Below are 27703 nucleotides of genomic sequence, written 5' to 3' on the forward strand. Positions count from 1 at the left end.
ATGGCTCTTCAAATGCCTTCATATTTTAAATATGTCATGTAACATCGTAAAACTCCGGGGTAGGATTTTTACGCCACGTGTTCGTGTAGTCCCATATACATCTTTCTGTGTACAGTGTTTGTAACTTTACCAAGACTTGGCCAAATTTATTATCATTTTGGTGATTCCAGAACCTTGCAATACACACAAATTATTATATGCTAGATGATCAACCTTTTCTGGTCGATTCCACACCGTTTCTTTCACAATGCAATCGCATGACCAGAACTTAACTTCATCTTTAAGTCCATTCGTGTATATGCAGTTGTCCAAAAGAAGCCGTGGATTGCGTTAATCAGTATTTGCCAATCTACACCTCCATTAATAGCCTTGTGTATCACCTTTTTTTAAATGCGTGATCATTAAAGTAGCATTGACATATTTCATGACAATCCAAAAAGGTTGTCTATATGCAATGCATGAGTAGACGGTCATGAAATTGCCCGTCATTTCTTTCAGAATCTTGAGAGATTGATTAGATGTAAGACAGTTGGTTGTGTATGAGTTTGTTCGCCTGTTAACCTTTGATCACCAATGCCTGCTGACATCATGCATGATGAATCCTAACTCCCCGTCTTGGGGGCGAGCCAATATTTACCCCCGTTTAACTCTAATAAACCGCCTGCCCCTCAAAGTTTCGCAGAACTCACTTGGAGAAAGGCAGAAAAGCAATTCAAGCTCCAACGATTACTATTTAGGCCTACGGACCTGGATATTAAAACATGACATTTTCACTATTTGGCGGAGCTTTGGTTAATCAGGGCCGCGCAAAGCCATCCAATGTTTGATTCTGTTTTGTATTAATTCTTCGTTGTCTGGAATGCCTGCTTTATGGATATAATCATGTACTTGGAATGATATTTTGCAAGGTTCTCATACCGCAATTATTCTTTGTTTCTTGGTTTCTGGTCACGTAATTATGACGTCGTTATTCGCACTGAGACGTATCTCATTTTCTTTTAAATTTACTGATGGAATTAAAACAGATGTGCTGGTACAAGTGAGTTGATGTCGAAATCGTGACATCAACATCTGAATAAAAATTAAAATCCTCAACTGTTTTGATCAAAACCGAATGTTTCACTTTTGCTGGTTGTTGCTTAATCGTTATTGGCGAACGACGTCGATTTCGCACAACGGTTCTGTTCTCTAATTGATCTGAGAAGCGTACGTATGCATCGGAACGTGCTTTAATTTGATTCAATTCCAGTAACACCAAACCATCAACAACGTCAGACGAGGAACTTCAACTGTGAAATAGTAAGTTACGTAAGCTATGTGGGGTGTGCTCAGGATGTGTTGTGTTTGTGCGTGTGTGTTCGTGTGAGTGTTTGTGTATAAGAGATGCGGTTATATTCCATAATATCATATTCCAATATTATGCGGATTGGTATATTGGTGCAAATTGTAGCCCTATTTTCTAGACCTTCAACGATATTTTGAAATATTCTCATTCGACCTTTACAAACATTAAAGGGGCACGTTCCCGCCAGTGTAGTTATCGCTGCTCTAGTCATCGACTTCTCATTTGCATACATCTGTCAATCAAAGTACGCGCGGCCTTGCCTGCCTTCGCCAAGCCAGCTGATCGGGCATTCGGAACATGCCATTTGCGTAAGGGCCGTATTCTGTTGGTGTCAATAGGCAGCTAGCACCGTCCGCCAGCGGGTACGTATTTTTAACGCCCTCTGAAATACGGGGAACATGCCCCTTTAATTGTTTTTTAAAAGGCCTATGACATATTTGACATGTTTTCTCAAATAATACGATTTATGAATCTCTGAAGTGATTTGATACGAACAAGTAATGACTGCATTTTCTTTATCACTATCTTGGTATAGCTATGTTTTATAATCATTTATAGTTTTAAGAGCTCAATCCTATTTCAGAGGAATGTTTTAGTTACCTGGGGAGGGGAGGGGGTTATTACGATAAGATTGATTCATTCAAAATAATTGAGTTGTGTATATAATTGTGTACTATATATGTTATGTATAGCAATTTGAAATAAGTAGTATGACGTACATGTATTGAATGAATACGCCTGCTAATTGAGTCAAACCCGACCATGGGATTGAGATGACGTTTACAAATGGAAACTTGGACCTCATACTAACTTCCTTAGCCAAAATCCGGTTTTGAGGGATGGATAAGCATTGGCGTCTAACAACAATTTTCAAAGCCAAGAGGCACTGAACATTTTCCGTAATAACATTTTAAAATGTTACACAGGTGTCAGGAAGTGTAAAGCAAGCTCGTGGTTTAAAACTGCAAAGGATATAATAAGGACCATATGCGAACGCACTCTCTCGTGGTTTGGGAAACTTAAGTTACTCGAAGTTTTAAAGCGGGAGTAATCTGATGGTTAATGCGAAAACTACGCGCAGCGGGGTCCCTCAATCGAAGTTAGGCCTATGTGCTGTATTTTTGTAGGTTTGTATTTTCTTTTGTTTTTGTTTGTTTAATGTTGAAAATCGATTAAAAGTGGTAATGTAATTTAATTTTCCTTTTTTTAAAATAAATATAGCAACTCTTCATCTTGTCTTTTCTCCCCCCCCCCCCCAATCGTCTCTTTCATTTCCCTGGTTATTCGTCTTTCGTATTCCCCATGTGCCTAACATAATTATGTGTTTACTTTAGAGTAGGCTGAATTTGTTCAGTCGTGATTGATTATTATTTGAATGTAACATGTCTGTACATGTCTTTGTTTAAACTAAATAGAAAATTAGATTATACAATGTCACCCATACTTAATGACCATTAACTAGATACGCCCTGATATTTGCCAGTCTGTCGTGCATGTTTGTAAGATGTAATAGTCATATTGTTTGCTTAAGAAAGAAAATGAGGTTTTTCATTCTTTATTCCCTGTATCGTGCTATATGCTCAGGAATCTTTCATGCTCGTTAATTTGAACTTCAATCCATCAAAATAGGTAAATACCTCAGCCATCGTCTCCATCATGCTCCCCGTAAATTGTACCTCTTTGTATCATCCGTCATTGCGTCTGAATAGCATGCAAGCTAGGTCAATGTTTACACGAAACAAATACTACTCGGGCGTTATAGATTAATAACATCGTTCCTTAATAACGGGCTATAAGATAAAGGTGAAGGGAATTCAAACTTGATAGCAAAGTACTCTAGAAGAAAGCAAACAAATCAAGGAAGCATACTGGCGACAGTTTAAATGAAACCGGGCAAGAAATTATAAGGTAAGGATTTTTGTTATTTTTAAGTTGCAATCAAATAAAGGTATGGGCTTCTCAAATTGGCCGAATCGGTAATGTCTCTGTGGTGAAGTGGCGGAAAACTTGAGTCACTTGAGTGACCCGGGGTGTTTGTTTTTTCCTTTCTACAGGACCTGTATATATTCAATAATTTATCCATAATACATTTTTAGTTTAACTCCAAAATTAGAAGGTACTTAGGAGGAAAAGATAAATTAACGATAATTTTGCTTTGCATTTCACAATATCCTACTTCTCTTTCCTTTTCATTTTTCTGGTTGATTGTTATTTGTTTCGATGCTGCCTAAAAAAATGTGACATAGGTTACATACAGAAAAGTATGTACAACCAAATTGGGAGACCGTTCGCACCGAAATGCCCCCCCCCCCTTGTCTTTTTTTAATGATTTACCCAAAAGGCACCTTCAAATCCTTCCGGTCAGAAGGGTACTGACATCACTCAACTGCGTGCGTCCCATATCAATAAGATTTTTGTCATTGAATTGAAGGTAGAAATCAATGGCAGCAAACATGAGAAGCAAACATAGGCCTAATACACAATTAAATACTGAAAACAACCGTCGAGCAGCTTTAAAGATAAAGTTGAGTTCTGGTCATGCGATTGAATCGTGAAAGAAACGACGTGGCATCGCTCAGAAAAGTTGATCATGTAGCATTGAAGTATTAGTGTGTACTGCAAGGTTCTGGAGTCATCAAAAAAAATAAGATATTCGGCACAGTCTTGGTATTAAGTAACAAGCACTGTACACAGAAAGATATGGGACTACACAAACATGAGACATACAAATTGGGCCTAATTTTTTAGTTGTTACTTGTCATATTTAGAATATGAAGGCAATTGGAGAGCCAAGCTTTTCAGGGAACATTTTTTTTGTCTAATGTTCTTCCAGACTTATGACATAACAATAATAACGTTCACAAATTAGTGTTCACCTCTCCCCAGAACTCACCCTTCTTGCTTGTTTCTGGAGGAACGTCGGTTTAGACTTTAGCGTTCAGATGCTCCACAATATAGCCGAGCGGCAATGATTATTCGGCCTTTTATTTCGTCCAAGACACATGCTAGGGGGGGGGGGAGGGTCCGCTCGCTATTCATAAGGACAGACATTTGTAAGGACTAATATTCATTAGGACCGCTATTCATATTTTGAGAAAAGGGTCATTATTCGTCAGGATCACTGTTCATAATGGAAGAAGAGGGTCGCTATTCATAATACAAAATCAGAGTCATTTGTCATAGGGGGTCCCTATTTAAAATACTGTGGAAGAGGGTCGCTATTCATAATTCACGAATTCATGAATAGCGACCCTCTTCTCGTATTATAAATAGCGGTCCTTATGTGTGGTGACCCCGAATATAAATTGTACTAGCGCCCCTTATTCATGTTTATGAAAAGCGACCCCGATTTCGTATTATGAATAGCGGTCCTTACGAGTAATGACCCTCAATGTGAATTATGAATAGCGTGGGATATTGACCTCGGAGCATGGCGGTCACACAGCTTTCCCGCAACCTAATTACGCCCCCTCCCCTCCCCCCTCCCCCCCCCCCCCCCCCCATCACACGCGGCTCCCACTTTTAATTGATTTCATATTTCTAAGTCCGCTGAGGCGCATAATTACACTCCCACATTCTTAGTTTGCTGCCCTTAACCGCTATTTTGTGTGGGTTCGCTAAATATTTAGATTTCATTTTATTCTAATACAATTTGTTTCGGTATATGAGCCGGGTCAATGTGGATTATGGTTTTACTATCCTTGTCTTTTGAACTTTTGACTTGTCTTCTTTGATATCTACAAAAAGTTATTTTTCCTCACCAATGACTTATTATTATACCATGATTATTTACGTCACGTATTACGTATAAAAGCTACCAGCAAATGTCAGATCCGTTCCGAGAACATAAATCGTGGTTAGGTGCCATCAAGTTGTCCCCGACTTCTTGTAACCCCAAGGAAAAGGTCATGTGCAATTTTGCAGAGTTTCGCGTTTTCTGTTTTTCAGGCCGTGGGACGAGACACTGAAAACGTCCTAGTTTTGTTTTATGACGTCATTATCCCTGTTCAAGGCCCCACAAAATAAATGTGCGTAATGTAATGAATGAATGTGTAATTGTCATTGGCGTATCGAGGGGGGGGGGGGGGTGGTGTTTTAGGTGTTCACCCCACCCCCCTCCCCTGGCAAAAGAGGGGTGTTTCCGAATTTTAAAGACACCCTTTATCTATGCCAGCCCCCCCCCCTTTCTGGTTGTAAGGGGTGGATGAAGAGGGAATAAAGTGAGTGAACACCCCCCCCCCCCCTCCTGTTGAGCTTTAAAAAAGTGCTTACCCCAATTTATTTTCATTTGTCTCCCACAAGATAAAAATTACCCTAGGCCCCCTCCCGGCAACGCCCACACTTCAACAAGTACCTTATAAATCCTATGATTGACCACTTCATTTGAAGCTCCCATGTATAATTTTGTAAGGGTTAGCCAAGTCCACATTAAAGGAAAAGCAGACAAAACATAGAAGAAAAAATGGTGAAAAATTGAATGGAATCAGAATCTTATTATTGGTCCAATCCACTTCAAACTGTCATTATTTTGTTTCTCCTATATTTTTCTGCTTTCATACAAAAGAAATTCTTACAAGGGTAGGATTGCCATTTTCATTAATAAAAGGTACACATGCACCCATTCTTGCACAAACATACACCTTCAAAAACATATCTCTGTATTTGCTTGATCCAGACTTGTTCTAACTGAGAATCACTAAAATGCAATTACTATATTTTGTTTTAATCACACCAGCTTGTTTACACTTTCCACATCTATAGTGATTGCATCACTGGAAATAAATAAAGATTCATTGGTTCATGTAAACAAATATTTATTACATTACGTACATATTATTGTACATACATTATGAAACATCGTCAATATGAACAAAATATGGGTATCGAGATCATGTCCATATAAATCTATATGTACACACAAATAATTGGTTGCAGTTCCAATTATAACAAAGAGGGAATTTGTTTATGTCACAATACGATAATTTGCACATGAAAACAAAACCCTCGATTGTAAAAATGAAATGCTTGATATCATTTACTAAACAACACAACATGATACAGTCAAACCTGTTTATAGCGACCGCCCAAGGGAAACACAACAAGTGGTCTTTGTAGACAGGTTCCTTTAGTACATGTTTCAATGAGAAGCTATTTTCAAGGGAAACAACAAATGTGGTCTTTAAAGACAGGTGGTCACTAAAGCAGGTTTTACTGTATTTACTTCTTAGCATATTTCAATTACTCTACACTCTTTGGTAATCCTGGATTCCCAGATTATCACCAAATGATGACACTCCCCCCCCCCCCTCTCTGTCCTCCATAATTTGTTGCTAGGTTAGGGAATGGGAGTTGCAAGGATCGCTACCTTGTCTTCTCCATAGTTCGTGTACCTGTAGGTCGAGGGCGAACGTCGGCATTGTCGTAAACTGACTTCTGCACGATGATGCCGTTTGTTCCGCGTATCTTCGCCAAAGTCAACGTTATCCCACTCAACAAAGTGAATTTCATCTTATGAATGTTACGTGGAACAATGGATGATTTCTTAAAGTGGGACGGCACTACTTGTAGCTACTTGCGCCCTCTATTTAGCAAACAATGCCTACGCGGTACCCGTTGGTCCCCTATGGTCCCCCTTTTCTTACGTTAATTGAATGCTGATTTGGATAACCACCTGTCAGTGACCACGCAGGGAGGTCTAATCCCTCCTGGCCAAATTAGTGCAGATATGCTTTAATCTCGCTCTCAGCTAGAGCTGTGTCATGTTCTAGGACCGACCTGTGTGATGTTGTGTGTCTATAGCCATAGAGTAGATTGACGATTTTTGCAGAGCCAGTGGTGTGACGTACTGTCATCGCCAGGGCAGACTCTGACTGTTATGGTAGGTGCTTCTTTACTTGTTTTGTAGCACAGATGATATCTTGTGCCAAGGACAGGATCCTTCTGTCAAAGTAGTCTGGTACAATAACTCGCCTGTCCTCAACTGGCTCATTTGAGGCTCCGATCATCCATGCTATGAAGTTATATATCCTAACTGGTACTTTGTCCCTAGCAACATTTAGAGACAAATCCCTTCCGGTTGGTGGCCATGTTTGGGATGCATCAACAGCCATGCACTCCTCCCTCAGGCTGCGAGCTGTGGAATACATATCCCCTAATTTATGTGTCGCTGGAGTTGCGCTCAAATTTCTCTCATCATTGGTGCTCATATCTTCACTGTCACTTGAGGTGAATATCTCTTGCACTTTTAAAGAGTCTTTGATATCCGGTACTGGAATGGTGTGAACCATCACCAGCTCACTCTCCAGGCTGAGATACGCTTTGACAAACTGCAGTTGAGGGTATGACTTTCGCAACCTCTTCTTTAGAGTGTCTGGTCTGTAGGAAGAAGCATCTAATCCCTGATTTTTCTGTACACACTGAACAAACATCACTGATAATGTTGTCATTCTAAGGATTTCTTTCTTGTCAATTATCCTCCCATCAATAACATCTCTACAAAATACTTCATAACTAATGAGATATGCAGCTTCTTCTGGGTTCTCTTCCTCTCTGGGTCTTTTTCTGAAGATTCTAGTTGCTTCCCTGTAACAAGTGGCATGGTAGTGGGCCTCAGATGCAACTAAGTCCTTGCCCTGGATCTGGAGAAATAATGCTTGATTACCTAGAGTTTGAACGAGAAAACGGTGAAAGGAAAAGAGGGAGGGGGATGGAACGGAAAATAAAAGAAAATTAAGTTCATGGATAAAAATAAGAATTAAGTTAGATGCTGCTTGTAAGTGTCGGCTTGCATGGTGATGTAGATATACAGTAGGTTTGCGGGTGCACCATGTGAGAGAGGCGAGTTGGCTCAGTCGGTAAAGCATCCGTCTGTCGAACCAAAGATCCCGCGTCTGACTCCCACCCAAGCGGATGACTGAAGCCTGCGTTGTGTGTTAACGTGCCCCTTCCCTTGTTCATAGACACAGGTTATGTCAAGTGGAAAACACTCCGTCCTCGGATAGGACGTTAAATGGAGGCCCCGTGTAGAGAAGAGTCACTACCTTTGCATGTTAAGAACCCACTGCACTATTTGTATAAGAGTAGGGGGAAACCCCGGTGTAGTGGTCCACCTGCACACACCCCCAGTATAGTACAATAATACTCTGTAAAGAGGTCTGTACTCAAAAGGAAGAAGAAGAAGAAGAAGAGAGAGAGGGTCAAACAGTCCTTTTCAGGACTACACTCCCCCAAGAAAGCTTACCGAGTCAGAGCCCTTTTCAGGACTCCTCAACCCTCTCTCTCTCTCTCACATGGTGCGCCCGCAAACCTACTGTATAAGAATTAAGTTCATGGATAAAAATCAATATCTTTCAAAAGCTGTTAATGATGTCTCACTTTGATTTTATTCCAAACTGTATTGGAAAAAGTCAAGGCGACAGATTTTATTTCAAATCTCTTTTACAAAGGTGAACTTATAATCAATGGTACAAATATAGACAGAGAACTCGGAAAGTGTAGAAATTGTACAAATCATATGCAAAAACAGTCAAATCTTAAAGAAAATTACTTATGAACTATCTAATGTGGTACCAAATTTGTTTACAGTCATCTAACTTTTCTTACCATTAGAAAAATTACAGGGACGTACTATTAGAAATTTAGAATCACTTTTAAGTTTTTAGTAAATCAAGAAATTTGTCAGAACAAAATAATTACCAGTCATCTTTGCTGCCTTCTTTAATAAACTGCTGGTTTCTAGCTTCTGACAGGCGACAAGTCTCTCTCTCATCCTCTTGCCTGAAAGCCTTTCCCGGCAATATCGGTTTGAGCGGCATAGGCAGCATTCCCTTGGTAACTCCGGCACCTGGAGACGCTTTGCTGATGGTTCTTCTGTGGCCTCTTGTTGGTCACCTATGAATTATATGGGAAAAAATAAAGGGAAAACAAAATTAAGAGTTAAATTCCCAAACATACATGTAAATGCCCGGCTAATATTTTTCAAAGTAATATCAAATCATTTATTTCAAATGAAAATCTGTGTGCAGTCACAGTTGTTGTAGTTTTACTGAAACATTTCATTTAAATCAGACAAACAAATTGTGTTGATCATTCTCTATCAGATATCGAGAGCACTTTAAAGTTTAACCTGCTCTTCCTTGCCTTGATGTGTAAGATTTGTTTTATTGTCTTCGTGCACGCGATGTCACTTTTAGCAGTCATGCCTATTTATCGTAAGGTGCACTGTTTGAATCCAATAATCAAAAGACGCAAAATTAATAGCAAATTCGCAAACGGACTCAGCAGAGCCTGGTTAGACTGAATCTTGTCTTTTGATGGTGACATTAAATTATTTAAAAGCCGGTCCCCAGACGTCAGAAGTAAATAAAGATATCTCATTATGTCATCTGATTGATACACGTCTGTAAAAAATAACAAGTAGCACAAAACATGCACACACAAGATGTATATCATCACTTGATTTTAACATGTAGCTGCCCTATACACTTTGTTTATGTACAACATGATGGTCATTTACATGTACTAGATCACTTGTAGATTTAGTGATTACTGATTAGTTCAACTTCACCATAAAAAAGCCTTTGCCCTGATTTAAACTTCTTCAAGTTTTAACATAAATTACAGTCATATATTCCAGAAGTTGAACGGTCAAAGGCCTTCATGAATAAGCCCTAAATAGTAGTAATACTTTACATTATTGTTAACAGGAAATTGAGATGCCGTGCCGCGCCACTGCACTGCACTGCAACGCACTACCAGTTGGAAGAGGCCTAACTCCAGGGAGCTACGCCGCCTGCGTTTTGGGCGGCGGAGCTCCCTGGAGTTAGTAGTAGAGGCCGAGCTCCGAGCCTGCGCCCGAATTTAGTTTTCGAGATCAATTCTATACCTATCAAACTGAAAATACATATCCATCTCGTTACTAACCTTCTTCTTCATCTCGACTGGAACTTTGGAGAGATTGGGCAGAAGTAGAACTAGAGGCTTGCTGCTGTTGTAGCAATCTTTCGGCTGCTGTCAGCAACGAAACATCGGTGAATCGCTGGTAGCACTTGCGGTGGTATCCATATCGAAACTTGATGTCATTAAATTTGTTCAGAGTCTGGTTTTCAGCTAAATCAAGAGCTGACCAAACCTTCTTAGCCTTATCTGAATAACCGCTAGATAGACGTTTCCATCTCTCGGCACATTCTCGAAATTTTACCCAAGAACAGAGGGAAAAAGCCGTCAAATTTGACTGCCGCGGAGCACATACTACATGCATGCAACACTTCATTTTGACCAGCAATGGTGATATTTGAAAGCTAGCGATCGACCGCGCGCTGTGCATGTGTGTACTGCCAGCTGGTTACTATGGGGCGCCAAGTGTTACCCTAGTTTTTCGGTATAAAATCACCTCATTTTGTTACAAACCCGGTTTACAAAGTTCAGTTTTGGGTGTATTCTGTGACAAAATGAGGTGATTTTTAAACGAAAAGCCAGGATAACGCTTGGTTTCTCAAGGTGCTTTGTAACAAAATGAATTCGGTACGTATTTTGGAACAAAAAGAATTCGGTACGTATTTTGTAACAAAAAGAATTCGGTACAAATCATTTTGTAACAAAATGAAAATGCGGTAAAACTCATTTTGTAACAAAATTAATTCGGTACAAATCGCTTTGTAACACAATTTAATTCGGTACGAGTTTTGTAACAAAAGGAATTCGGTAAAAAAAAATATTAACAAATGAATTAGATACAAATCATTTTGTAACAAAATTTATTTCATAAAATAATCATTCGCAGACACCCGCATTTCCTTTAAACCGAGGCGGGTTCAGCATAGGTCAAACAGATTGATTCATCATAATAAGGGAGTTTACAGATAGCTCATGGTACAAATGACCCCAAATATCCACAGATCTTTTACACATGGTGAAGTTCCACTTTGAGCATCTTAGAATAATAACTGCCAAAGTCCAAGATAATAATAATAATAATAATAAGCTCGTTCTTATATAGCGCTTTTCAGGACCGGAGGCCCTCACAAAGCGCTTTACAGATAAGTATATTATTATCCCGGTCATTGGATTCAGGCTTACCCGCACACAATGTATGCACATTCTCCACTCCCTGGGGAGTATTCCAGCCAGGCATCATTTTTACATGCGCACACTTGCTAATCTAACCACATTAGCTTTCGCATCCTACCGGGTACCCATTTAACACCTGGGTGGAGAGTGGCAAATGTAGATCAATGTCTTGCCAAAGGACGTGCTGCGGCGGGACTTGAACCACGGACCTTGTGATCCACAGTCCGGCGACTTATCCACTCGTCCACAACACGTGAATACCTTTTGTTTGCCCTCTTGAAAAGAATACTTCCACCTGCGTATCTTAGAATGTACCGTTGGTGCATAAATGAATAATGTTACATAACTTTCATGAGCGCATATCCAGTATTCATCTCTGTGGGTTTTACCTTTTTGGTACAAATGACCTTTATCTGCTCATGCTCAGACTGCAACCGTAAACTGGCTTATTTCGAGTCATCGCACAACTACTTCCCGCCAAAATCGAGAAAAAGTATAAACAATATCATTGGCCTCGGCCAGGTCCCTCGATCTAAGTGCGTGTGTCAGATTTTAAGTTTGTGAGATCCCAGTGCGAAAAATTACATCTTATAAAGAAAACAAAAAACAAACCAAATCTAACGAAGAAAGACTGAAAGTTCTTTTATAAGTTTGTTTTTGTTTTTGAGCATCTACACATGCGAGCGAGCGTAGCGAGCGAAGTTTAGGGACAATTATTGAAAAGGGGGCTCTAAGTCTCATTGAATTAGGGTCGCATGTTATGGAGAAAGGAAAAGTAGGCACTTATCAACATGGAAAAGGACAGTTAGAAAAGAAAAGGTGCTCGTGCCGAAATAAAAAGGGCAATGGAGACACTCAACAGAGAAAAGTCACTTGCGAGAATGTAAATGGGCACCTATCAGATTTAAATAGGGGCATTTATAAGATGTAAAAAGGGGCACTTTGAAAAGTGGGAGGGGCTCATATAAAAAGGAAAAGGGGCATTTATCCGAAGGAAAATGGTACTTATTAGAACGGAATTAAAAAGGAGTACCTGTCAAATAAGGGGACACTTAACAGAGGAGAAAAGTGGCATTTAAAAGAATGGGAAGGGGTTCTTAATACGAAGGAAAAAGGAGGTACTCATCAGAGATGAAAATAGAGGAAAAGGACAGTTATTAGAAAAGAAAAGGGGCACTTGTCCTATGTAAAAAGGGGCTCTTTTGGGGTACCATGTAATTCTAGCTTTAAATATGATTCATATCAGATTAATGATACCAAAACCTCACGATATACCCCTATCATTTTGTTATGTCTGTGGTTTTAAAAAAATCCTTTCCACCTGAATCCAGTTGTAGTAGCAGTGGTGTTTATTTTACCTGACTGCTAAGAAAGCATGATAAATGCTTGTTAGTAAGCAACCAGACGGCCGACGGCTTTAGTTCCTCTCTGAGAGACCTGGTAATGAGGATTAATGCAAAGGGCACTAGCGTATCGCTTTGATTTCGAACCCGGGTCGCCGGATTACGAAACCACTGCTCTACAAACTGAGCACCTCCAGACACTTTAATGTACAATACCACCGCATAGCCAAAACTCAAGTGTACCTTTCAGCCTTTCACACTCCTTTATCACTATTCATTTTTTTCCAGAGACGACGCTGTTTTGGCGATTTAGAGTATCAGGATGGAGTTGGATGATGTTTTGCACGAGCTTAAAGACTGGGGTAAATACCAGACTCTGGCTTTCATCCTCATCACTGTATCAGGGACGTGGTTCCCTGCCTGGCAGATATTCTCAGGGGTAAGCAGTAAACGGTGGCGGTGGTAGTGGTGGTGGTGGTGGTGGTGGTAGTGGTGGTGGTGGTTGTGATGGTGGTGGTAGTAGTGATGGTGGGGGTGCTGATGGTGTTGGTAGTGATGGTGGTGGTGATAGTGGTGACGGTGATACTGTTGGTGACGATGTGGTGGTGATAGTGGTAGTGTTGGTAATGGTATAGGTAGTGATTGTGACAATGATGGGTGATGTGGTGGTCCTCGTCGTGGTGTTGGTGATAGTAATGGTGGTGACTGTCATGGTGGTAGTGGTGGTGGTAGTGATGCCGAGGCTGGTGGTTAATGGGGGTGCTGGTGATTATTGTGGTGGAGTCTTGTTGGTGGTGATGGTGGTGTTGGTTGTAGTAATAGTGATGAAAGAGATGGTGATGATAATGGGGATTGTGGTGGTAGTGATAGGGTGATGGTGGTGGTAGAGATGGTGGTGGTGATGTGGTACGGTGGTGCTGGTTATGGTAATGGGGGGGTATGATGGTAGTGGTGTTGATTGTGTTATTCGATGTTGTGGTGGCGTTGATGTTGGTGGTGATGAGGGAAGAATCCTGTATTCTGGATAAAAAACAGGTACATTTCTTGAATAACCCGTGGCAAACACAAAAGAAAAAGAAAAACGGAAACAGGTTATCAAATCGTTCAACGCATATATCTTTTGAAAAATCTTACAAGCGCCCCCGCCCCCTCCAAAAAGGATAAAATCAAAAGAAGGTAACCCAACAGGAATACCTGTCGAGTACAACATTTTAAAGATTTTTCATACTTTGGACAAGTTATCCCTCTAGCTAGCTGCTGCAGTTGATGATACTCATAACAAGTAAATAATTGGAATGGAAGAACTGTCGAAAACTGCAAGGTACATTTTAGTATCTGACTCCATCATGTCATCATTATCTTTGCATGTCTCAGTAAAAGATCGGCATGGCTATTCAAACCTCCTCGGATTGCTTTGGTCAAAAAATCTTTTTCGGCCGTGTGTATACTAGTAGCTAGTAAAACTAATAAACTGACATGAATGAAACTATTTTTTCAGTTATATTCGGGAGGCTGATGTCTCTCAACTCAAGTTTTGTAGCATTCAGTGACAAATTCTGTTCATTGTACATATCATTAACAGTATGTTCATTCTTAAGTTGGTCTCTGTCTCTGTACTTTCTTGCCGGAAACCCCTGGCCAGGCTTTTACCTTGGCCACGCCGGAATACTACCACTGCAACCCTGCACCGAACACCTTTCCCAATCAGTCGCTTGTGCTGCAGAACGAGACCGATGATGGCGCTGTCAGATTCGGCGTCGAGAGCTACGAGAACTGTCTGATGTATGACGTCAAAGAAGGGGAGATGATAACGGATCAGACAAAAATAGTTGGATGTCAGAATGGATGGGAATATTACACCATCTACCCCGAGGAGTCAACTGCAGTTATCGAGGTATCAGTTCGTAAATGATAAAAATGATGATGATGATGATGATGATAAAAGTAATAGTAACAACAACAACAACAATAATAATATTGATGATGATAATGATGATGATGATAACAAGTAATAATAACAACAACAATATTAATATTATTATTAATAATAATAATGATATTAAAAACGACGATGATTATATATAAATAATACGCGTTTTTTTTTATATACAAAGCCATTTACCATTAACCGAACCAAGTGCTTACAATATTATTACCCCGTTCACTGGATTTTCTTGTGATTATGCACTTTAGAGAGAACACTCTTCACTCCCTGTGGAGTATTCTAACCAGTAGCCTTTTTCGGCCGTTCCGCGATTCATTTCGATATTCGATTCGTAATTCTGATGTTTCTAGTTTTTCTATCCAATTCTTACCAAAATAATTCTCTATATTTTCAAGGTCAATTCTCCAATACTTGGCAGTTTCTTTTTCTTCTAATTTCATTTTTTTTTCTTTCATATAAACCAAATCTGCTCGGATGTCTTCTACAGATGAACCTCGTATGCGATCGAGACATCTGGCCCTCAACGGCACAATCCGTTTACTTTGCAGGGGTGATGGTGGGGGCGTTCGGTGCGGGTCAGCTATCGGACATATATGGACGAAAAACCGTTTTGATCGTGTCCTTCATCGGGGAAGGAATATGTGGACTGGTTGTCGCTTTCCTCTACAACTACTACGCGTTCGTCTCCGTCTGGTTTCTTGTGGGTATGTTTGAAAATGTAAGTATATATCTTTTAAAAATCGAGTGATCACTGACGTAACTCCTCTGGAGAGTGAAAATGTAGTGAAAATAGAGTGAACATTCACTCTTTTCTTCTTAAAGAACACTCGAAAATCAATCGATATTCACTCCTAAACAAGTGGTCACGGACGTCACTCCCAAGAAAGTGAAAAAAAGAATGAAAGTTCACTCTCTTTTTTTAGAGAGCTATTTTTAGAATTACATTTTGTATATGTCAGGCAAGGTTCATGAAGTAATTTTGACCCTTCACGTCTTTTATATTCCACTTCAGAATATAAAAAAAAACTCACAGCAGGAGATCTAAGTGGTATTTTGCTATTTATCGACCAAATTCAAAGATATCTAATGACAAGTTTGGGGAGGGGGGGGGGGGGTGCTTAACAAAAATTTAAATGTTTTTGTTATTAACTCACCCACGTACAACTCCTTGTTTATAAGCGGGTATTTCAATTCTGTTTGCCCCTCCCGTACTTCGAAATTGGGTGATGCGCACTCGTCAGTTTCCCATCAGAGAAAGGCGTTTCTTGTTTAGTTAAAGCCACACTGCACTACTTGTAGCTCCCTCTATATAGAAAACTTCCCCAATCGATGCCTGTTGGTCCCCCATGATCCTCTTTTTCTTATGTTAATTGAGAGCTGAGTTAATGAGATAGCCACCTGCCATATTGACCTCGCTGGCTAGCTGGTTGGTCTAATCCTTTCTGGCTGAACTAGTACAGCCGGCCATTAAGTCCCTACTCTTCTCTCATTCGGCAAATAAATCAGCTCAGCTTCTCAAGTGATCCAATAATAATAATAATGATAATTTTGTTTACCAAGGGAAGCCTCTTCATCATCAACGCTGTTCTTCATGAGAGCCCCGTAATTATTATTACCCCCATCAAAAGCCAGGTATCCATTTACACCTGGGTGGAGAGTGGCAAACGTGGATTAATGTCTTGCTAACTGACGTTAATCCCGGGCTAGGATTCGAACCGTCAACGTTGAATTGAGAGTCAAGTAAATGAACCACGTATCACGACATCTCCACATACTACGACAATTCCCAAAAAATAGTTCATGAAGCACTGATAAAAAATATTTAAAACAAATATTTAAAAAATATTTAAAAAATTAAATTAAAAAAGAATTAGTAGATACAGAGAGTTTATTGACATTCTCCGCTCTTTCTTGATCAGGGTATCAACATCGTCGAGTACGTGCTCGTCGTGGAGATGTTCACACCCAAGAAGCGCACACTGGCAGCGTGCATCAACAATATTTCATGGGGGTTAGGCGTCACCCTCCTCGCTCCTATCGCGTGGCTCCTAAAAGACTGGCGCTGGATGCAGATTGCCATCTCCATACCATGCTTCTTGGCAATATTCTATTACTGGTAAGGTCCATTATTTTATTTTATTTATTTATTTATTTTTTTTTTTTTAATTTGTATATTCTTTAAAAACAATCATGAGAAATACATATTTACAAGATTCGATAAAAGTGGAGGAAAAAAGGGAACAAAAACAAAAATTTATAAAAAAATAAAAAATAAATAAAAAAGCAGACTAATGGAGGGAGGGTGTATAAACAGAAATACAAGGCAACAACATGTTTACAGATTTTATTATGGAAACTATTTTATTCAGTTTATACATGTCAGTTTTTGGAAACGTTCATAATTCCGAGAGGAGGGGGGGGGGGGGGTGTGGGAACTGTGGTATCTACCATTTTTACATGCCGTTTTTTTTTTCCGAAGGTACATAATTCCGAAGGTTAATTGATCCGAGAGTTCATAATCCGAATTATCATGTTTTTCCACAGTTTCAATGTTTAGATAGATTCGATTTTCCGAATGTTCATAAATCCGAAGGCTCCTCACTCCGAAGATTCGAAATTGAGTAAATTAATATAAAATCTAGGAAATGAAGTAGCATCGTATCTTATTTATAGGGAATTTTACCGAATTACGAACCTTCGGAAAATGAAATTCATTTCACTTTTGAAGCAATGGTATTCTGATTAAAAAACAAATCGTCAGTATAACGAATCCTTGAAATAACAAATCTTTGGAGCAATGCAACATATAATTCATAAAATACCCTATGTAATTTTAGGAATCATAAACCTTATCCGTCGCTTGAGCCTTCTGACAAACAAATTGAGCGTTAATTAAACACAATTCTCACAAAACCGACAACAATAATGTACACTAAGGTGAAGGAGAAAGAAAACATATCAACGTTTCACCGATTCCATACTAATTCATTTATTCCACTTCATTTTGTGTAGGTTAATCCACGAGTCGGTACGGTGGCTTCTTTCCCGGGGTCGTACCAGCGATGCGCAAAAAGTCGTCGAGAAAATAGCGGAATTCAACAACCTCGGTCATGTCCCGGTCTTGACCAATTCGGACGATGACTTCGCCATGAAAAAGGAAACGTACAAGAAGAAGTCGACGGAAGGGATGTCGAATGGCGAATCGGAGAAAGGCGAGGCCGATATGGCGGTTAATCACGTGAGGAAGTCGACGTCGACATCGTCGCTGACCACAGTGTTCGGCCTGTTCAGAAAGAAAAGGCTGTTTTTAAACTCAGTCAATATGTTCTGTCAATGGTAAATCTTACTATTTCTCACATTTGCTGGTTCTAGTGTTGTTGTTTTTTCGGGAGGGGGTGGGGTGGGTTCTCGTAATTTATGACTTCAGCTCGAATGTTTCAGAATAAGAACTGTGTTAAAAAAAACCTTTGGGGATAATTATGTGATAATAATTCTTTAGAAATCTTGAAGATGGCGAGGAATTCGCGCTCGCCAAAAACATAGAGTTCACTCTTTTTTTGTCTTGATATAAGAGATATCCATCAATCAAAAAATTAGTTCAATTTTTTAGCACTACCATCAATGTCACATCTTTTAGGCATCGATTGATAAAGGTGTTCTTTCTCTACCCCGAAATTTTTAACCTTTCTATTTCTAACCTTTCTTCCTCATTCTCTCTTCCTTTACCCCCTCCTCCCCCCCCCCCCCCCCCCCCTTCCCTCTAAACAGGTTGATGTGTAGCCTGGTGTACTACGGATTGTCTCTGAACAGCAGTGAGCTTGCCGGTGATAAATACCTCAATTTTTTCCTTCTCGGCCTTGTCGAGATACCGGCATACACTCTCATTATGTATACACTGGTCAAGTAAGTTCATTAAAGGTATAGACCAGTTTTTGAAACGCCCCCTCTAAAAAAATCGAAATGGAAGCTCTTATTACCAATCATGTGAAAGAATATGTTTTGACTCATACGTGATGATACAAATTTGCCGGGAAACCGCCTACTAATTGATATATTTGGTAAATTATTATATCTATCCAGTCCGAATAGATATAAATATTTATCGCGTAGTCCCATATACATCTTTTTGTGCACAGTGCTTGTAACTTTACCAAGACTGGGCTAAATCTCTTATCATTTTGATGATTTCAGAACCTTGCAGTTCACACCAATACTTATATGCTAGATGATCAACCTTTACTGATCGATTCCCCAAAGTTTCTTTCACAATGCAATCGCATGACCAGAACTGGTCTATATCTTTAAACAAAGAGAAGGATGAGTTCTGGGAAAGATAAAAGAAAACTATTTATGCACTTTGTTCCATTCTTTTCATGTTAGTGATTTGATTTAAATCGATCTGATGGTTATTTTTTCCCTACACATCAACATAGTGTGTAGGAACAGCATAGGGAAAATATCCCCTGAAAGATTAGAAGCCTTATAAGTTTCACCCTTTTTCGGATTTTCCTCTACTGTAATGTGAATCTTTCGTTTTCCTGCTAGCCGTTATCAAGGCTAACGTTTTTTAATAATTGTATAATGATAATTTTCACCTTGTTGTAGATGGGGAAGGCGACCGACATTAGTCGTGTCTAACTTTGTAGCTGCTGTCGCTTGTATCATCACAGCTTATGTTCCGGAAACATCAGGTAAGCATAAAGACTTGATGTCAGATACGTTTTGTAGGTTTGTACGGTGGAATACTTAGGAAGTGTTTCACGAAGACTAAGATCGAGTTTAAGTTGGACTTAACTATGGCAGGTCATTCATGCCACTGTTTTCTTTCACTATTTATTGGCATTGGTCTCTCAAGGGATTTACAAATCTACAGAATTTACATTTGTGGATAGTTAATTATTGAAGGAAAAAATATTATCTAAAGATCATAATGGTGAGAGCAACGAATGGCCTGCCATAGCCCAACTTAAAGTCGATCTTAGTCTTTGCGAAACTCTCCCCTGGACATATAAAGAAAGGGGGTGACGGTAGCACCAAAAAATAGTCCAAGGACTGGTGCATGATTTGTTATTAAGCAAGATTTCTGAAAAGAACTGTTATACGAAAAAGAACGTTTAACAGTTCTCTTTATAGAACATTTTGCCCACATAACACAACACCCTTTTGTGTGTTAAAGACTAATCTATTGCTTTCCTGTTGACTTCCTACCCACTAATATAATGTGTGTTGTTTTCCCATCCTGTTTCAATTAGTTTCCTTATATTAAATCTCAATCTCATTATTAATTGTTGACGACTTTTTGTTCTTAATCTACTATGTCACAGTTGTTCGCTTTGTATATTTTTTATTCTTATTAATTTGTACACATTGGTACTGTTATTCTCAAAATGTCATTTGTTTTGCCAGAGTTATTGACTGATGATTTGTATTTAATTACAGCCGATGGTACGAACTTGCAGCCCGTCATCGTTAGTTTCGCCATGATCGGGAAGCTCGGCATCACCTGCAGTTTCGGCACCGTCTTCGTATACGGAACCGAGATCTTCCCCACGTCGATCAGGTAGGTGGTTAAATGATGAATTTGTTGTTGTCGTTGTTGTTGTTGTTGGTACTAACTTAATTGCTCTCTAAGAAAAGTTAGGTAATATTTACCCAATAGGCCTGTTGAATAAAGTTTACAAAATTTGGGTACATGGAGCCAAACTGCAAAGAATAAAATATATGACCAACTTGACTAACAGGCCCCTCGAGCAAAAGGAATATAAAAAAAAAATTAGATACAAATACATTTTAATAAAAATTGAATAAATAAATGAATAACATGTTAATCAATTGTTCGACATACCAATGATATCAATAACAAAATTGGTTGTGGCAATCCACCGTGCATTGTGCTCCAATAATATCCCTGCTCTGTTAGGCTATACCAATTTCAGTGCTCACATCATTGATGGAATTCCTTCCCATCGGTCCAAATTTAACACCTTCTTCGAGAGTGGGAAATGTAGATTAATGTCTTGCCAGAGGACATAAGTGCCATGGTAGGCCTCGATCCCCGAGCCATTTGATCCTCAGTCCGACGACTTATCCACTTGACCACGACTCGTGATATGGATGATTTATGTATGTATACTGTTTTGTTATTAAACTCCATCTTGTTTTCTTTATTCACCAGAAACGTTGGATTTGGTCTATGCTCATTTTGGTCCCGTGTCGGCGGTGTCATGGCTCCCTTTGTTATTTATCTAGTAAGAACCAAATATAACTACATTCATACTCTCTCACATATCCATCCTACTGTTTAACACTGGCTGTAGCCCAGCGACCCTAAGCCACTGAAAGTCAAGTGTTCCATTTGATAGTAGATTAATATTTTGCCAAAGGCCAAAGGACATTGATGCTGCGGTAGGGCTTGAACCATGAAATACACAGCCCGATGCCTTATCCACTCGACCAAGAACCCTTAATTCATTGTACACAATTTATTCGTCTATTTTGTCCTCTCTCTTATATCATCTTTAGTAGAAGTTATAATCTGAACTGAACAACTAAGTCTTAGACGTAGTTGTACGAGCATTACGTTTGAAAAAGGAAACTAATAAACAAAATACTTAGAGGGTTCTATCCCCTTCTAAATAGGAAGTTTAACCACGTCGTTTATGTGGTTATATTTTCCTGGATGAATTATGCATTTGAATTAAAATTATACTAAGGTTAACCAACCATTCAACTACAAAAACGAGAGAAAAATCCTTTCCTTGGAACTTGCAAACATAATGCAATGGGATTTGTTCTTTACACACGATCGCAAAAAAAAAAAATTAAGGAAATCAAACTTAAGCAATTTAAATACCCTACAGAGAGCCGAAGTGCTGTCGTTTTATTCGCTTGCTTCCCAGGCTACTGTTTTAAAAAAAGAGAGCCTGCGAATGATATTCACCGCGAAATCATTCAAACAACGGGCCTTGAGCAGGGAAAATTCAGTGTTAGGGCCTAGCTGATGCGATCACCACATTTCTGTTTCGCATGCAATTGTTTGGAACCAGCTTGACCAGTACGACGTCACATCTCGGTTCTCTTTCGAAGTATCTATATTAATCTCGTTAAGATTATATGAGGCGTCATTGTGATATTCCCACATTTAAAAAAAGTAGTAAGCGAAGTTTTTGGAACTTGCCTAAGGTCGATTTCTTGAAAGCTTGTGCGATCGTGCCGTTATTAAACAAGTTTTTTTTTTAAATGTAAAACTGGCGTTTCGTTGCAAATTTACACTCCCCTCCTATCCCTCTTATAGAACAGGATCTACGAACCTGGTCCACTTCTTATCTTCGGCATTTCATCCTTCTTTTGCGGAGGCATCGCTTTGTTCCTTCCTGAAACTCTCGACCGCCCGCTACCTGAAACTCTAGAAGAGGGCAACAACCTCCACAAAACTAAACCCATTCACTCAAGCCGTGCGGAATCGCCATATATCGCCGGTGAAAGAAACCTGGCCATGGAAACGTAGTTGACGCTGAGCGCTGACGCGATGATGGAACACAGCTGCATTCGTGAGACGCCCTCTACGTTTGTCCAACACGCGGGCTTCATTCGGTATTGCGACACAGACTCCTGCGGCAGTTGTTCCGTTGCCAATTCCCTGGATTAATTGAGTACCTAACTTTAATCCTGCACCAAACACTATACCCTACTCTAAACCTAGCCCTCAACCTAACCTGATACCCTCTTACAAGTAATACTCTTAAAGCTTATCTGTACTAGTTTATATTAGGGATTATAAGGTCACTGCACAGGTGGTTATCTCATCAACTCAGCTCTCAAGAAGAGGATTATGGGGGACCAATGGTCACCGATTAGGCATTTGTTTCTATATAGAGAGAGCAAGTAGCTACAAGTAGGACAGTGTGGCTTTAACATCTATCTTTGATTATGATTCAAAACACGTTAGAAGCAATAAATACCGGAGCATAATGTAGGATCATCCTTCAATCATGTTTTTCCCGATTGTCCTGGAATTGTAATTCATTGGTTCGTGTATTTGATTTCGATTTTTATAATGCATCTTGCATAATTAAGAATAATGCTGAATAGCTGTCACTTAATTGCATGATTAGAGGGACTGTCTGAAATATATTTGAAAACGGCTGAAAATGTTGTAAATAAGAGTAATTGAGTACTGTGCGGCTTTGGAAAATTGACCCAATATTAATTAAAATTAGGAACAGTTGCAACACTGCACCGAAAATATACATATATAGTACTACTCACACAGCTTGGATTCGGTTATTTGAGTCCAATGTTTTGAATAATTCTAGTCGTGTTTAGCAATCTTTTTCATGTGGCATTAGCACTAGAATGTACTATGTATTTACTATAAAAATAAACAAATCTTTAAGTTATGAAAGGAGTCATCAAAAGTTAATCCTGGGTCCCTTCTTATAAAGAGTTGATACTAACCGCAACTTGCTTGTGATTGATATCAATCGCAACTATGTACTTAAGAGATACTAAAATGCAAACTTGCGATTGATTGGAGGACTTGTCTTTGATTTGGATCAATCGCAACTCTATATAAGACGGGCCCTGCTCTAAGAGGGAAATTGTGTATGTGTCATTTTTCTTTGGTGCTATCATCTGAGGCTTTTTTTTTCTTATTATTATTTTTTCGTATACAAATCACATATTGTGGTCTTGGAAAGGTTTCAAAATCTACTTTCTTATTACACTATCTTAAATCAAAAGGCGACTTGCAGGAATGTTTCACAGGAGTGGGGAAATCTGTGCGTTATTGTTTAGAATAGTGATTGTGTCCATTTATCGGGATACAATTATATTGTAAGCACTTTTAGCAGTTAATGGTTAAGCGCTTTTTAAGAAACATGTATTGTATTTTATTTGTAGTATTATTTATATTGATATTGAATATTTTGTTATTATTGTTATCATTGTTATTGTTATCATAATCTACTTATAATAACCATATAACAGATTTCTCAAATTCATGATCCTGCAATTGGCGCGGTTTCGTCTACCATTCTATTCTTAAAGTAATACAAGCATAGTATAGTACTTATAGGTGGCATTCGTTTTTTATCATGTAAAAATGGTTTTAGTGGTTTTTAATATCTTTTCAGGGTGAATATTTGTATCATGGATGTTTTGCATTTTGTACAGTATGGAATTACCATACACTACATTTTAGTCATATAGGCGTATTTAAGAGTAATGTTTTTATATTTTTTACTTCAGACAGAACCCCAGTTAGGTAATTTGGCAGTTATTTGTGTATTTTCTTAATTCGCAAATGTTGTCAAAAAAGAAAAATTGTCCAGTATGAAGTGGATATCACTGATGATAATCTACAATTCTGATTTTTGTGAATGGTATCAACGAAACATACATGCATTTTTTTAAATTTAATACCTATACAATTATATAATTTGAAATTACATCAATTGAATATGTATAAAATCATTGAATTTCAAATTACATCAAAGGAATATGCATACATGTAGTTATTTTCAAATTTACATTAGTTTCGTATGTATACAATTGTTAATTTCAAATTACATCATTGCAATGTGTATACAATTGTATATTTCTATTCATTTCCTATTATGTTATGATGTTAAAAAGGTCTTTAATGTGACTGTAAATGGAATAATGTGTAGTATTTTATTACAGAACTACATTTTGTTATGTTTGAGATCACTGGGGAACATTATAAAGAATTGTGGTCTAGTTTGAACAATTTATTATCCCAATAATCATGCGTCTTGTATTCTTGTGTACTTATAAATCTAGCTGCTGTAGCAAGCGGTATTACTTGGGAGAATTAAACAAAATAGAAAGTTCATTTTGTTATTGACCGGCTAGTGTTATTTTTGTCCGTTTTGTTGTTGTCGTCGTTTATTTTTATTTAAAGGCGATGTTTCTCCACAACCGCAGGCTAACCAGCTCATTAAACCTGTCTGGATTTGTATCTCGCAAAGGCATACCCAGGTTCCTCTGGCGTTGTGGGGGAGGTGGGGGGGGGGGGTAGATCCAAGGGGGATCACAGGCATTGTTTGCCACTTCACACCCCCGCCCCCTCTTCCCCACCCACCCCCACCGCCTGCCCGAACACATGCAAACACCCGCGCACATCCACGTACATACCCATACACACACCCATGCTTTCTGAAAATTGTGAATATTTCAAAACAATACATTAGTACAAACCGTAGGCAAACAGAAATGAAATTTCAATGTAAGTGTGATTGAGGCGATGACAAGAAGACATATAGATCGGGGAACGTCACATTCTATTACAGAATTTTTTTTGTACGTTAACAAAAATTGAAGCGTAATTAAATCAACAAGATGATCAATTATCATTTTAATTTGATAAAATTGTATTTATTTGCTATAATTATTAAAATGTGACAATGTACAACCGTTTTTCGATGGACATAAGATAATGCTGACTTAATTATACGTATACGTCGGGGGCGTCGTGGGGGTATTACCCCTCCCTCCTCCAATATTTTGGGGAAAGTTCAGTATTAATGACCTTGCCCCCTCCTGCTACGCCCCTGGTTATATTAACGGTTTAAAAATACATGAACCATATTACAATTTTCATGTAGATTTCACAAATCACAGATTTATGTAAACATGGTCATTTATGTAAACATAATATGTATCTCACAAAATAGCATTTTCGACACCAAAATGTAAAACTAAGTATTAAAAAGAAACATTGAAAATTAAGCAAGTACAGATTAAATAGTAGAGAGAATATTAAGAATAAGATGTATATATACCATTAGAGTATTAATGACTGTGACCCAATATAATATTAACAAAGTAGAAATATTGCAATAATCAGTGCCGCTACTAATGGCAATCTGATATGTAGCCAAACTCTGAACGATGTAGACTTTCTTATTGCACATTCGTCAAATAAATGTTAAGGATAAGATCGCGAGAACTTTCAAAAAATCAAATTAAGGAAATTTATAGAAACTAATCGTTTCTTACCTCTTGAAAATAATGTGTGAACAATACAATTACATCTTCCATCATCCGGGTCTGATTTCACTAAAATAAAAAAAGGGTAATGCGAATTGCCTTTGATGTCTTGAGCTCTTGAGAGTCTTTGCGATCGTATTTAAATATATTACAAAACTGTTTTTAAAAACAAAGATCTGACGATGGTCTGCTTAATAAAAACTGTATACAATGGCATACGGCTGCAATAGATTACCAGCACATGTTAAGAAAGCATAGGTAACGAAGTCATCAAGATGACATAACATCGCATACAAAGCAGGGGCGGATCTAGCTTTTTAGCAAGGGGGGGGGGGGTTGACCAAAGGACGATGCGGAGCATCATCCACGAGCCGCTTTTTTGGGGTGCTATTTTGAACCCCCGTAGGTGATGTTTTTCTGGCATCTATTAACATCTACTAATACTGTGTGGGTCTGGACACAATGATGGCGTTTTTCTATGCACATCACATTTTCACTTGGCAGCCCAAGGGGAGGGGGGGGGGGTTAAACCCCTTACACCCCCTCCCCCCCGCCCCGTAGATCCATCCCTGCATAGAATGTAATCTCAACTTCAAGGCAGTGTGATTTGTTAAGATGCGCGAGGGGTCATTATTATTTTTAAAAAACGATAGAAGCGCAATAGAAGCGCCAATAAAATAGTATACAATATGGTTATTGTCTCTTGTCGGCGTTTTTAGCAATTGCCAAATCTTGCTCGAGTCTGCAAAATATACATAGTACCCTTTACAGAATCTGATAATTTACAAACACCATAATTAATACATGCGTATTCTTTTTCTTCTAAAACATTACGCGGTCTGAGGTTTGTGGCTTATTTTCCATCACAGCGCTGTGATTTATCATCGTTTATGTAGAAATGCCGTTTTTTTAATAAAATCATGACATTATAAACTGAAGAATATTTAGAAGAAAAAGAATTCTTGTATGACAATGAATATACTACACGATTCATTTTAAAGGCATATTTGTTAAAGGAAATAATCAATCTACATGTATAAATAGGGGCAGTAAAGCATACCCTGAATAAACACAACACTTTTCCATAATGGTTAACATGTGTTTATATCCATACTTATGTATACATAGGCTATTGTGCCTCCAATTTATCTACCACTCACTAGCATAGTGTGATCATTTCATATACCCTCCCCCCACTCTCCGCCCCCTCCCATTTAAAAGCCCCTAGAAGAAATAAAATCTACATGTATAAATAGGGGCAGTAAAGCATACCCTGAATAAACACAACACTTTTCCATAATGGTTAACATGTGTTTATATCCATACTTATGTATACATAGGCTATTGTGCCTCCAATTTATCTACCACTCACTAGCATAGTGTGATCATTTCATATACCCTCCCCCCACTCTCCGCCCCCTCCCATTTAAAAGCCCCTAGAAGAAATAAAATCCCGGTATGTATACATTTTGGTGGGCTGCCCCTCCTTTGTTTAACACAATCTGGATTTCTCATTGGCCTCTACACGCAAGAATGAACAAGAAGATTTATTCTAAGCAGGATCTTAGCAAATAACGATACAAATATAACGACAAAAGAGATGACATAGATCTCCAAAGAAATACATGCAATAAAAATCACTACATAATGAATGTGTTTTTACATGAAAAGATACAACAACATTTTAGTCTAGCCAGCTATAAAATAAAACCTCAATAACAACACCGAGTACTACACTAATTTGGTCCTGTATTTGGAAGATAAGCAGATGGAACTGAGAAATCTAAATACCAGTGTAGTAAAGCCATACTGTACGAGAAGCAATAATTGCGACTCCCCATCTAACGCCATCTCGGGTCAGCTTGTAGCACCGCTTTCCTACTTGCGCTGTTGGTTCTCGCATCGATTCCCCTCTCTGCTATAAAGTTGGAACTAGGTATTGGGTGTCGTGGTAGAGTGGATATGTCACCGGACTGTGGATCACAATTC

At 38.7% G+C, this 27703-nt stretch overlaps 2 protein-coding genes across 2 annotated transcripts; one reads left to right on the plus strand and one right to left on the minus strand.

Moving 5' to 3' along the window:
- Positions 1-844: 844 nt before the first annotated feature.
- On the plus strand, positions 845-23161 carry LOC115922622 (organic cation transporter protein-like). The gene is made up of 11 exons (XM_030981805.1): positions 845-1299; positions 13045-13195; positions 14399-14650; positions 15189-15419; positions 16621-16817; positions 17714-18037; positions 18470-18604; positions 19307-19392; positions 20141-20261; positions 20877-20949; positions 21996-23161. The coding sequence occupies exons 2-11, from the start codon at positions 13079-13081 to the stop codon at positions 22206-22208; spliced, it is 1749 nt and encodes a 582-aa protein (XP_030837665.1). The 5' UTR covers positions 845-1299; positions 13045-13078; the 3' UTR covers positions 22209-23161.
- Positions 7012-10620, minus strand: LOC115918529. Its single transcript, XM_030981806.1, has 3 exons — positions 10268-10620; positions 9041-9235; positions 7012-8006 (listed from the first exon to the last, which is right to left on the minus strand). Exons 1-3 carry the CDS (start codon positions 10614-10616, stop codon positions 7219-7221), a joined length of 1332 nt encoding a protein of 443 aa, XP_030837666.1. The 5' UTR covers positions 10617-10620; the 3' UTR covers positions 7012-7218.
- Positions 23162-27703: the final 4542 nt, after the last annotated feature.

The sequence above is a fragment of the Strongylocentrotus purpuratus genome, unplaced genomic scaffold, assembly GCF_000002235.5.
Source record: "Strongylocentrotus purpuratus isolate Spur 01 unplaced genomic scaffold, Spur_5.0 spur5_scaffold_12, whole genome shotgun sequence".
Taxonomy (NCBI): domain Eukaryota; kingdom Metazoa; phylum Echinodermata; class Echinoidea; order Camarodonta; family Strongylocentrotidae; genus Strongylocentrotus; species Strongylocentrotus purpuratus.

Bases quoted from the DNA above. Each gene is read 5' to 3' on its own strand.
- LOC115922622 (XM_030981805.1), top strand. From the start codon at position 13,079: ATGGAGTTGGATGATGTTTTGCACGAGCTTAAAGACTGGGGTAAATAC. The intron at 16,818-17,713 runs GTAAGGTCCATT...CATTTTGTGTAG, and splicing joins TTGGCAATATTCTATTACTG to GTTAATCCACGAGTCGGTAC. The intron at 18,605-19,306 runs GTAAGTTCATTA...ACCTTGTTGTAG, and splicing joins ATTATGTATACACTGGTCAA to ATGGGGAAGGCGACCGACAT.
- LOC115918529 (XM_030981806.1), bottom strand. From the start codon at position 10,616: ATGAAGTGTTGCATGCATGTAGTATGTGCTCCGCGGCAGTCAAATTTG. The intron at 9,236-10,267 runs GTTAGTAACGAG...TATAATTCATAG, and splicing joins CAGTCGAGATGAAGAAGAAG to GTGACCAACAAGAGGCCACA. The intron at 8,007-9,040 runs GTAATTATTTTG...TTCAAACTCTAG, and splicing joins GAAGGCAGCAAAGATGACTG to GTAATCAAGCATTATTTCTC.